The 12,678-nt window shown below is 34.0% G+C and overlaps 1 protein-coding gene across 3 annotated transcripts in view; it reads right to left on the bottom strand.

Moving 5' to 3' along the window:
- Positions 1-12,678, bottom strand: part of FSTL5 (follistatin like 5) — a 226,324-nt gene that overhangs the window by 60,429 nt on the left and 153,217 nt on the right. For all 3 annotated transcript variants that reach the window (XM_054383005.1, XM_054383006.1, XM_054383007.1), the window contains exon 7: positions 109-229. In XM_054383005.1, coding sequence (XP_054238980.1) covers positions 109-229 — 121 coding nt within the window. The remainder of the gene's footprint in view (positions 1-108; positions 230-12,678) is intronic.

Here is a 12,678-nt window from a genome sequence, read left to right as displayed (position 1 = left end):
TGTAGGACAATATTAAAAAGAAGAAGTAAACTGACAAGAACAGATCTGCTGTGACAAAATCTCAATCCAAGCCTTTTATGACTCGACAATTATAACATTTTTTCTTACCGTTCACTTGGAGAATATGAGTTTGATAGAGCTTATCATAACCATCAGCATAGCAGGTGTAATTTCCCATATGAGTTGTGGTAACTTTAGTAATGTACAAAGATCCATCATCTCCAAAATCCTACAGGGAAAGATTAAAACCAGTGTTGTCATAGTTATGCCTACATCTCTGCAGTAATTATGTTCATCATCTTGGCAAAAAAGTTGTGATGCAAGTATCAAACATCACAAATATTAAACCAGAATAGCTGACAGTCATTTGAAACCCAAATACTGTATTTGTGAACCCTGAAGTTCTTTGATCTTGGTATGTATGTTGTGCCTGTAGAAAAAAAATAAAACTTTTATATTAACAGCTAGTTAAATTCTGCAGAAGTAATATGATTATTTAGCTATGACAGCTATTTTCAGAAGATAATCTATTTAAGACTGGATCTGACCAGACAAGCACATACTTGCTTCGAAATTTCCTTCCTTTTAATTTGAGTTCTCTCAGCATCTCCTTGTTCATTAACACAGACTTATGGCTGCCTCTGATTTCCTGGTCATTGTAACAGACCATTCCTGAGCACAGAGGTGATCCTTGAAAGCCAACCCTCTTCTTGTCAGCATGGTTTCCTATGGGATTCTTCCAAGCACGTCCTTGAATAGGCTGAAGTCTGACTTCCTGAAGCCCAGGATTGTGCTCTTGTTTCTCACTTTCCTGCCTCCTCTTAGACTTCTTGACTCTACCATCTCACAGCCACTGCAGCTGAGGTTGTCCTGACCTATTTATGTTCCTTGTTTCTTCATAAACTTTGTGGCTTTCTCTATAATTTTTTTCAAATTCATACAATAGTCTATCAAAAGCTTTTAAAATCAGAGAACTCAGCTCTAGTACCTCACTCAGTGAGTCCATAAGCTACACAGTAAAATAACTTTGATAAAATATATTACTATATTCTGTCTTATTCTTACATTCTGTCCTTGAACATCATCCATGACAAAATACTGGGCTAGAGTAACCTCCGCTCCATCGTGACTAGTTGTAGATCCTTCCAGGATCTCACCTACCACTTTCCCAATTTATTGGGATTTCTTTTTTCAGTTCACTTTCCCGTTTTGTTTCTTTCCCTGATAACACAGTCAGTTATTTTATGCTCATATTTCTTCAAGCTGCCTTTCACTATAACATATTGTCTTCTTTTAGATTGAAATCTAAATGTGAAAATTAAAATCTAGATGAACTTCCCTTTATTTTTTTTTTCAGTTTTCTTTACATAAATATACTCAAAATATTATTCAGATACTTTACACCTCACTATATTTCTTAGTTAAAACATGTTTGGGCAACTAAATTCCAGGTTGCACAACTCTGTGCCTCAGATGCTGCTGCTCAATAAGTGAAGAAACTAATGCATCCACAAGTTAACCTACCTAGTAAGACTGCCAATAATTCTCCTTTCCTAAAGGTAACTATAGCTTTCTGTATTAGCACTCGGTGAGAGAGACAGTATTTCTACCACCTCTCTCAATATGCTGTTAAGCAAGTTACCACTACAAAAATAAGAGCCTCCTATTGTGAAACAATACAATTGTATTTTCCTTCAAAAAAGTTCACCTGAACAACTTCAACTATCTCCATAGTTGTATATTTTTTTCTCTCTTATCTTTTTCTAAAGTTCTTGAAGCATTAAGTTCAAATAATTTTTTTCCCCTTACTAGCTAAAGACATGTTTTCAAAGTGTTTCTTTTCAACTTCTTAGTGGAAGAATAAAGAAGAGCTGTTCAGAAGAGCCACACTAGAGCTACTTACATTTTACCTAATATTATCACGGTCTACAATTTGTCATTTAATCTCTGCCAAAGGCATTTGTGAACAAAATAGCAGAAAGGATGCAGTGTGTTAACATTTAGATGCTACAATGCGGGTTGGAGGCAAGTTTAATCTAACAGTCCTTACACTAAGTTACTGGATGTTCCTCTGAAGCACACTTACCTGTTCCAGGCCTTTGACAGATTCACTGTAGTGTGATGATGGTTTTTTTGGTTCCATAGCTATTTTCTAACTAAATGAAAGTCTGTGTTACAGCTTCTCCCATTTGTTTCACAGAAACCGTCCCTATGTTTATTTCACTGAGATCAGTATTTCAATAGGATTCCCACATGACATTTCATTGCCCAGAGTTTTAATTTTATGGATGGGTTTTTTTTTATGGTGTTGGGCTTTGTTTTGTTTTATTTGGTTTGGTTGATTCATAGCTACAAAACAAAAGCCCCTAGCTTATTGTTATACCTTCCATGTTTGTTTTGGTAATTAAAGCAAACAATTCAATACAAAGAGAACTTAATTGTGAAATACCAAACAATGAAGTGGATGTGTAATTAGTGTTTCCTAGAATAATTCACATGCTAAGTCACTGAAGTGTGTCAATACCGACAAAGTTGGGGTTTTTTTGGGCTTTGTATGAAAATCATCTGTACTCCAAATGAGCATTCTCTCCTCTAGAGATCACAGCCTTCCTACCATATCCCAGAACAGATTCTTCCCCAAAATTAAAATTATCATGGCTTTGTCTTGCCTTTCACTCAGTTCATCCACACTTATTTCTTTCCAAATCTCACTTGTAACATATAACCACAAACTCAGTTCAGAGAACTTAAGAGAACTGGGTTTTCCATGTGGAGTCTGATTCGAGTGGCTCATCTTGAACTCAAAAGACAGACAACACTGATTTAATGAGGCTTGTTTCATATAGGTCAGAAAAAACAATTGGTACAATTTTCTCATAGTCTTAAAATATTTGGCTTCCAAAGAACTTTAAAAAAATAATCTTAACTCCAAAACTCCACATATGGAGGAAAGAAAGAAAAAGAAAAAAGTTTACAAGGACAATAAAAAATAGAGAAATGAGGACATGAGAGATGGAAATCTGAATTCTTAGTTACGTTATCAAATAGAATAAAATAAGCTTTCTAGGTCCATAATAAATGGAATCAGCAAGCACTAAGTATTTAGAATTAATAGCTTTTTGCTTACATATAAAACCTGTTTCTCTTTTCAATCTTTGACAAACCTACAACAAAGAAAAAAAAATGCACCCGTTGATATCTTTTTTTACTGACAGTTAACAATGTAAACACTGTAATGCTGTTATACTAGCTAAGTGATAATGACAACACAATTTGGGTGCAGACTTTTTTTTCCTTGTTAGAGAGAAATCTTGATTTTCTTACAGGAAAGGAAAAAAAATTAATCATCTGTCTCTGAGCTGATCAGGAAAACAGATTGCACCTAAGAATTAAAATTTTGCATTAGTCCGCTAAGAGAGATCCACATCAATAACTGCAGCTGTATTTTCAAAACAGCCATTGTTTTTTTGGTTGGCTGGTTGGGATTTTTTGAGGTTTTATTTGGTTGTTTTGTGGGTTTTTTTGTTTGTTTGTTTGTTTTGTTTTGTTTGTTTGTTAAACACAGCCAGTATACATAAGGCCTTTTTTCTTTTTTTTACCTGCATATCCCTCCTATCACAGAAGCACCAGTAACACTAATGTTGCACTTTTATTCACATTTTACATATTTATTTTTCAATATCTATAAGTTACTTTATTACAAGGACACAGGAAAGAGATAATCTTTGGATGGTTAACCAGAAACATTTTTAAGAATAGTTATTGATGTATGCTTGATTTGCCAGATAAAATCAGCTCAGGCTTTTCATACTAATGTCAGTATTACAACTCCTACTTTCCAAGTAATCAGTTTCTCTGTTGATGTCAGCAAAGCAATGCAACTTTGTGGTTTGTTATTGCAAGCCAGAAAGAATTATATTTAAGAAGCTTGAGAATAATTGCACTTGACACGAATTCAAGTTTGAATTTTCAAACACAAGCTTTCCTTCTAGGTCAAGAGGTAAAACAAACCCTAGATTTCCTAAGCACAAATTTCACGTAACTTCTCTCAGTCTCAAAATTTACAGCTGCTTTAAGAACAAATCATGAATCATGCAGCTAGTGTAAATCCACCAGCTGAAGAATCAGCTTGACAGAAAATTATAAATCAGGTAAAAGTTTAAAGAAAGAAAGAACACAGTGTAATATAGTAAGTAGCAGTATTGTATATACAGTACAAAGTGGCAGACTCTCAAAAGAAACTCTACTATGAACGCAATACCAAACAACAGTTTGTGGTTATAATTCAGGCTAACTTTAGTCAAGGGAAATTAATCTTCCTATGCTTCTTTTACAGTCAGTTAAGAGATGAATTGAAAAAAAAAACAGTCTTTAGCAAAATCTTTTCATGGGACAGTTCAATGGATCTGTCTTTTCTCATTGCTTACCTCTCTCTGCAGAGCATGGAAACAAACTTCCTAGCTACAATTAGATATTTTAAGTAATTAATTGGTTCCCCTGTTTCTTGACATTTGTGCAAATGGAAATAAGCAAGCACAAAAAAAGGGATTGTTTCTACAGAGGCTGTTTTTCAACACAGCAAAGTAATCTCACCAGCATCAATCTACTGCCAATGGGGAAAAGTATGATAATTCAGTGAGTAATTCAGTACATCTAACTAAATCTCCTATTTTGAGAAGTCTTCATGAATATCTTTCTGAGTTTGTCTTACCAATGATCAATGCAGAGATCACCCTCTATTATCTCTTCTTAAAATGAGACTTTGTAATGCATGAGCACCAAACATTACTGAATAGGATTTCTTTGTATTCAGCAAATCTGAGACTACAAATGAACAGAATAACTCAGTACCTACTTAAATAAGCAGAGATGTATAAGTTTTCCTTTATTCTTTTGAACATTATTTTTTTAGATATAGTAAGGACTGCAGTTTAATTTCATGAGGAAATTGTAACATCAAATAAAGAGTAACGTTCATTATTCTATGGACAAAACACAGCAGCTTCAAACTGTATCAGTTGATTAAAAAACAGTTTTGTCATTTTGAAACCTAATAATTTTTCAAGCTTCCTAAGAATGTGAAGAGGGATCCCATAGAAAAGAGACATAAAACTTCTTACTCCTAAATCATCAGTGCTTTTCAAACTTTGTCAGTTGATTAAAATTTGGTTTTGCCATTGTGAAACCTAATAATTTTACAAGCTTCCTAAGAATGTAAAGAGGGACCCCACAGAAAACGGACTAGATCACCAGTGAGAACAGCAACTTCATTTTATAGTCATGTAAAGAGAATTTGGATTTCATGTGTGAGAGACAAGAACTACACATGCATAACAGTTTTAGCAAAGCACTAGAGCTCTTGAGGCTACCATAAAACATCACTAATCTTTGACTTCCTAAAAAAATTCTATAACTTTATGCTATTTTTCTATGAATCTGCAGTAAAGATTGGTAATTTATTTAGACGTTCAAAATCTCCAACTGAGTAGATACAGCTTATTTTAAATGGAAATTTCAGCATGCTCTGAAACAGCTGTCTTTTTATTGGTTCATGCTACACACAGAGATCTTCAGAATGACTCATATACCATTTAACTTCCACTCCTTTTTAACAAAACAGTCATATAATCAGATTTAATTGGATAAAGCTATTTGACATTTGTCTCTCATATATTTTTTCAATTTAACATCAAATGCAGTGAAATGATTTTATATCAATTACCTAATTACCATAGTTTATTATTCCTTCAAACTCTCCTTATTTTTTAAAAATCAGCTTTAATTGTAAATGTAGTTATCATTGCACTCCAAGCTAGAGCTGGAAAAAAATCCAAAACCAAAACCAAACCAAAACCAAACCCAAAAAACCAACACTGGCTTTGCACTGCAGAATTTATTTAGATCACCTAATTTCTAAGAAGCAGAACTGAATTTATGCCTTAAGATGATTCAATTTAGGGTCATTGTGGAATGAGCTTGGAAAAAGCATCCCTATTTCTACTTTCTTTAAACAGATTTTATTTGTGGGAAGAGGAAAAACAAATCACTGAATACTCGCTAAATTTTCCCAATTCTGAAAACTCCTCATATCTTACACTGAGATCAGATCAAATTTACTTATTTTCAATAACTTAACTTACAAGCACTTTTGTTTGAAATTTATAAAAATTTAATGAAGTTTTTGATCTTCATGTTGCATAAATCACAGAGTTTTGGTTTTACTTTCATGAGTGCAAACCCCTTTTCTTGTATTCCTGAACAGTACTCATCCTAAGGTAATAGAAATCATTCATTTCACAGAAACAAATTTTGCAGAATGTTTCTTTACAAGCTTAAGAGAATCTCAAAAAAAAAAAACAAACCCCGAAAAAAAGGAAAAATCCCAAAACCAAAACAAAAACCTATCAAAAAGACCCCTTTAAACTTTTGTATTATTAAAATCGGAATCCAATTTTCATCCAGGTCATCTCATGTATTTCCGAACTATCCAGGAGTGAGACAAGCAGGCAGGTAGAGCGTCTTCAAGCTTTATGCATTCTCCAAAAGCTCTCTGGGATAAATTTTGTTTTACCACAAACTACCCGGTGCACACTTGATTAACCAAAAGGCAATAAAATACTTTGTCAAACAGATATACGTTCAAATATGCAGCAGTCAAAACATCCTAAAATAAAATAAATTTTTAAAAAGATAGAGATTGGTAGAGAAGCTTTTACCAGATAGTAGTTGAACTGGACATACAGAGGAAAACAGGGAAAAAAAAAACCTAAAACAACAACAACAACAAAAAACTTAGTACCCCAAATATGACTTTGAAAATTATAATGATTCACTTTAGGTTATTCTTCAAGGACAAGGGCAAAAGAAAAAAAAAGACAACAAACAAAACCCACAAACCAAACCAAACCCAAACCAACCAAAGCATACTGTAACTTAGTTTTCTTTAAGAGTATGTCTTATTTAATCTGTAGCACTACTGTATGAGCTCTGTAGAGAGAAAATAGAGCCAGTGACACACACTACTTGAATTGTTAATACAGTGCCAATTATGTCAGCTCGTTATCAAGTATGCTATGTAAGAAAAGTGCATATACATGTTTGGAAAGATTTTGAATGGAATTCCTATCCAAAAGATGTTTTCTAAGTATACAGTGAGTACATAGAACATAATGAGTGACATCTTTCTACTGTCATTTTTTGATCTTTGCTTACAGAATCAAAATATTGACAGCTTGGGTAATAGCGCAGCAACTTCAGTTAGCAAGTGTGGCAGTTTAGGCTGGGTGCCCCCCTGCCACTGCTGCATGAGATACACCTCTGGTGTCCTGGGTGCCCACCCACAGGGGTGGACACAGGAAACGACGTATTTCTACCCATAAATCCTGCACCCTATAAGGCCATCTGCAAAGTCATTCTCTTCCTCTTTCTTCCCTCTCTGCTCCCACGGGAGATGTCCTCTCTTATCGGGTAATGCCGAGGGAGTATCCTCAAGGCCTCTTAGGCCTGTCTGCCGCATGAGATACACCTCTGGTGTCCTGGGTGCCCACCCACATGGGTGGACACAGGAAACAACGTATTTCTACCCATAAGTCCTGCACCCTATAAGGCCATCTGCAAAGTCATTCTCTTCCTCTTTCTTCCCTCTCTGCTCCCACGGGAGATGTCCTCTCTTATCAGGTAATGCCGGGGGAGTATCCTCAAGGCCTCTTAGGCCTCTTAGGCCTAATGCCAGGAGGAGAACGGGGGGGGGGGCAGTCTCAGACCTGGCCAGCCTGAGACTTGCCTAGCAGCGGGAGGGGGAAGAAAGAGCCCTGGGGGTTTGGATTTACCCTCAGGTGGGGAGAAGGGAAGGATTGGGAAGCTTTGGGAATTCTGTGAGGGGTTCTGTACGCTTTGGGATACTCTTTGTCACTATGCTTTGTGGTTTGTAGTTCTCTGTAGCTTCACCAATTGCTTTTTCATTTAAACTTTCCATCACTCTCCAATCCGTTTGTGTGAGTCTCATTCTTTTGTCCCTTTCGGGGCAAGAGATGATCTGTCTGGCCCCAAACCAGCACAGCAAGGCTCTAGTCCAGATTGACACGCTCAATGCTCATAAAAATATTTTTCTTGCCTTTTAAGCAAACTGCAAATCCAGTCAATCTGAACAAAGCACTTAATATGAACTGGACTACAAAAAGCAAAGTAATAAAGTTATTACTGTAAGTAATAAAGTTATTACTGTAAGTGATAAAAAAAATTACTGCTGAGACGGTTTACATTTCATACGAGTCTTAGTTATCTGCAAGCATCACACACACATTGACATGTACATTTTCATTGTTTTAACCAATGTTACATGTTCATCAGCCTAATCTTTTATCACAAGAAGGCTTTACTAGACAAGATCAATTCCTTAACATCAATTTCGGTGTCTTTGGAAGCTACCTCAAGACTTTCATTGTAACCTCTGAAACTAGTTGTGCGGGAGAATTTTTTTTTCTTTTCTCCTCTTTACGTAAATGTACCAAGCATGAATTGTGTTATTTTACTAATGAAGCTCACATTTATGAAGAAAGTTAATAAGCTTCCAGGTATCATATATTTTGATGGTTGTTCATATGCATGTATATTAGCATAAGACTGAACTAACAAAATCTAAACTTTTCTACACATTATGACCAACAATATATTTGTTTCGTCTTTCTGGTACATATATTTCTGCTAGATGTAGTTTGTCTTGACATCAGAGGAATGAGGATGGAAATTCCTCATTTCCAGAGGGATTGTGCATAGCAGTCATTAATATTTTTTGTCTGTTATTAACAAGCTAAGATCTTGCTGATATTTAGTAACTTTGCTCTTATTAAACATTCACATAATTTGTTATACATATAGATGTCCTGCTAAAATTCATAGTAAACTGTGTACTGTTTTGTAGCAAATTGCCTAATTGAGGTACACGTCTTCCCGACACTACACAACAGGTTTAAAAAAAATTAAAAATCAAACACAAGTACTTTCAGTTTCACAGTTGAAAATAAGACCATAAACTTCAGTTAAACAAAACATTCATACAAAGGATTTATATGCAAGTAAGTGCACCATAGTTTCATGAGCATATTTTTGCTCTTTGAATCGAAAGCAAGAGTTTCTGTCTTCTGTGCAACATTCATTGCTTTACTTTTGCTATTGCTGTGTCATCATAATACAAAATTCTCTTTAGCTGCAACAGTAACTAGCTCTTTGTTAACGGACTTCAAGTTTCTAGGAGATCTACCAAAACAATTTTACCTTTCAGCACACCATTATTGTTTATATTTGTCTTTAATTTATTTTTGCTTATTCCACTACTGTTTTCTGCAATGGACCCAAAAATTCATTAGCAGTAAAAGTCCTTTATGAACCATAAAGATATATATATACACACATGCACACACACACACACTATACTTCTTTTTTCACCTTTGTTCTATGCCTTTGTGTTAAACAATGGGACAGCCCTACTATTAACTTTTTAACACACATGGCCTTAAACTTCAAGGCATTTTTTTTATGAATTAATTTATTGTCTAATGTTAACACTAATGTATATCATGTCAAAAACATGAAAGCAAACCAGGATTTCAGTCTTTCATTAACTATAAGTGACAATAGCAGGAACTTCACATAATTCCTAATATTTGGCAAACTGCTGAACACAAATTAAAACATCTCATGGACAAAAGTGATATGGCATTGGTATTTTACTGTGCCAAAGTATAGACATTCCATTTTATTTCTCATTAACAAATGAAGAAAAAAAAAACCAAAACAACAGAACAAACCACACACACAAAAACCCAAACTCAAATATATAACAAATAACAAATCTAACTCAGGCAAGTAACCATCACAATATGTCATTACTGCACATGTGTTCCAAAGACTGTGTAAAGATATATTTTTGTATCAAACTTATTAGCTGTAAAGCATCATTAAAACAAGAGCTCTCTTGTAATCCTGTCATAGCTCACAAATTATGTGGGCTTGTTCTGGATAAGTACTTTGCTTCATGATGCTTTTTGTAAGTAGCTGCACTGGTGATTTTAGAGGTGGGTAGCAGCATTGAATCAATACCTTGATACCTTTCAGAAAAAAAAAAAATAAATCCTATAATTTTTTAACACTTATAAATGCCAGCTGAGCCCATATGAGTTCCTCATAAGTAATTATGTCCTACCCATCTTCATTCTTCCTCCTGGGATACTTGGGAGGGAGGGGTAGAAAGGGTTTCTTTTTCAGTGTTTAAGCAATTAAACACTGAAAAAGTCTATTCGGTGAAACAGACTGCTGGATATCAAACACTTTTGTTACTGGTGATGTGGTCCTCCTATTTAATGTACTGTATTGATGATTTGAAAGTGAGGGCTGTGAGCCACAGGAGGCCATTATTAACAAAAACGTCTTTCTCGTGCTTTAAAGAAGGACTGACCTTTCCTGCTAGCTATAGCCTTCTTGAGGTTGCTCTTTTGAGTCTTCTTTTCTAAAATAATAGCCTGAAAAGCTTAGTATTCCTTTTGCACCCAATCAAACTTTTTCTACAATGCTGTGGAAAGCATTTATGTTTAGTAGGATAGCAAAAGTACTTCAAAATGATCTGGACAATTTGAAAAAATACGTATGTAACCAGTCATAAAAGCATTCAGAGATGATGCTAGTTTTCACTCGGCTGAGGGAATGTGTACTGCAGAACAAAAAATAAGTAAGTCTATAACTATACATAAAAATTAAACTGTAATTTTTTCTATAAATAAATCAGAATTTAATAGAACAAGTTGAATTTGCTAGTATCAGCAATATAAAGTGCAGATATATAATGCATCTCTCTATAGTCATATATAGAAATGAATTGAGAAAACTGTATATGGAATGAAAAGAAAGGGTTGAGGAAGAAAGGTACTATGGTAGTGCAAGACAACTGATAAAATAGCTTTCTGCTAATTTTAAAATACAGGGAAGACAAGCAAGACTAAAAAGAAAGGAAGTTCTGGTGTGTCTAAAAAAAGAAGTACAGGCTAATATAGCAAGACAGTAAAAAATATTGTTTGAATAAATAATATGGTAGAAAATCAAAATCTATCTACAAGAACACTTGCTGAAAGGAGAATATTAATATAAATGAAATTGCTAGCTCTGTACCTTCTTGAAAATATTTCAGTGTTTGTATACAATCTGCTAGTTAGTATTTACTATACAAAACTTAAAAATAGAAAGAGTATGGGTGGGTGTAACTATATTGTAAATACATTTTTTGAGATTTTTTTTATTTTTATGAGAAATTGTGCTTGGGGAGCAGAAAAAAGGATTGAGGCATATTTCCCCCAATATTTCCAGCTTACCTTGAATTCTGTGATAAATAATAATTTAAAAAAAAATCACAGATAGGGCATTTTATATTTATGATAATCATCTTAAAGTCATAAGTGTGTCATACTGAGGACAATTTAACCATGCATAAAGAGAAGCTTGTATTTAGGTCTACACTATCTCATAGGAGAAGACAATATAAAAGGGAATAATTATTTATAAGTTTCTCCTGAGAATTTTAAGAAAGATGGGGAAAAAAGGATAAGAAGTTGGAAGAAAAAGGGTAGTTTTAGGAGTTCTTTCTAGGAAATAGGCTTTAGCATTTGGGGCATTCTTAAGACATTTCTGTCATCAGCTGCTGAGTAGAATGAAAGACAGCATGTTCTTTCAGAGGACATTAGCTTTTAATGGCATCTGCAATACAGTGTTTTGGTTTTGTTAACGGGAGATGGTAGGGTGAATATATCAATAAGAGAATGAAGATTGTTGAGTGATACCCAAAAAATGGAAATTGTAATCTTTAAATGAATTTTAACAAAATAAAGAAGTAAGAAGTAGTGTAGTTCAACTACACTCTTTTAAAACACACTAATTTAAATATGTTAGCAGATGTTAAACATCACACGTGGACAAGTTACCTAAGTAGATCTAGTACAAATGTAGTATCAAAGGGCAGATATATTACAAGAAAAGTGTTATTGCTGACAGAGGAAAGAAACTGAAGGCAAGACTGAATCAAAAGGTCAGAAAAAGATTGAGATAAAATTGAAAGCGAATGAACTAACATAAAAAAAAAAGGTAATACATATTGTAATTAGGAAAAAATTGCTACTTTAAAATTTTTCATAGGTAAGACTTATTTTCTGTAATGAATAATAGGTTGGATAAAACAAAATATATTTAGAGAAGTGGAAAGACAGATATAAAATTTAAGATGCTAGACAACAGCAAGATAAAAAAACCTTTCTAAATGTGTACTAAAATATCTACAAAATGTCCCGTGATATCAATTTTGAAGTGAGTCAGAGCACAATTTTATGACAATTTAAGTAAAATTTGCAGCATACAATTTTTTGATGTTTTCATTCAGAGAGATGCTGATTATCCTTGACTTCCATCAATTTAATAAGATAAAGATCAGCAGAAAGATTCATTACTTCCAGAAATAGTAAGTTCCTTAGGAGAGTTGAAGAGTACTAAGGACTTCTAAAATAACCAATTGGATATCAGTAATATTATTAATATCTGACCACATGCTTGATAACATTATCTAAGTTATTATTTTTAAAATGCACTACTTAAATATGATTTTCATTATCATCCTTTGAAGTCAAATAGCATTTCTTAATA

The sequence above is a fragment of the Indicator indicator genome, chromosome 8 (assembly GCF_027791375.1).
Source record: "Indicator indicator isolate 239-I01 chromosome 8, UM_Iind_1.1, whole genome shotgun sequence".
In the NCBI taxonomy this organism is placed as follows: Eukaryota; Metazoa; Chordata; class Aves; order Piciformes; family Indicatoridae; genus Indicator; species Indicator indicator.
Note: the sequence above shows the minus strand (reverse complement) of the source record. Positions and strands in the feature narration are given on the sequence as shown.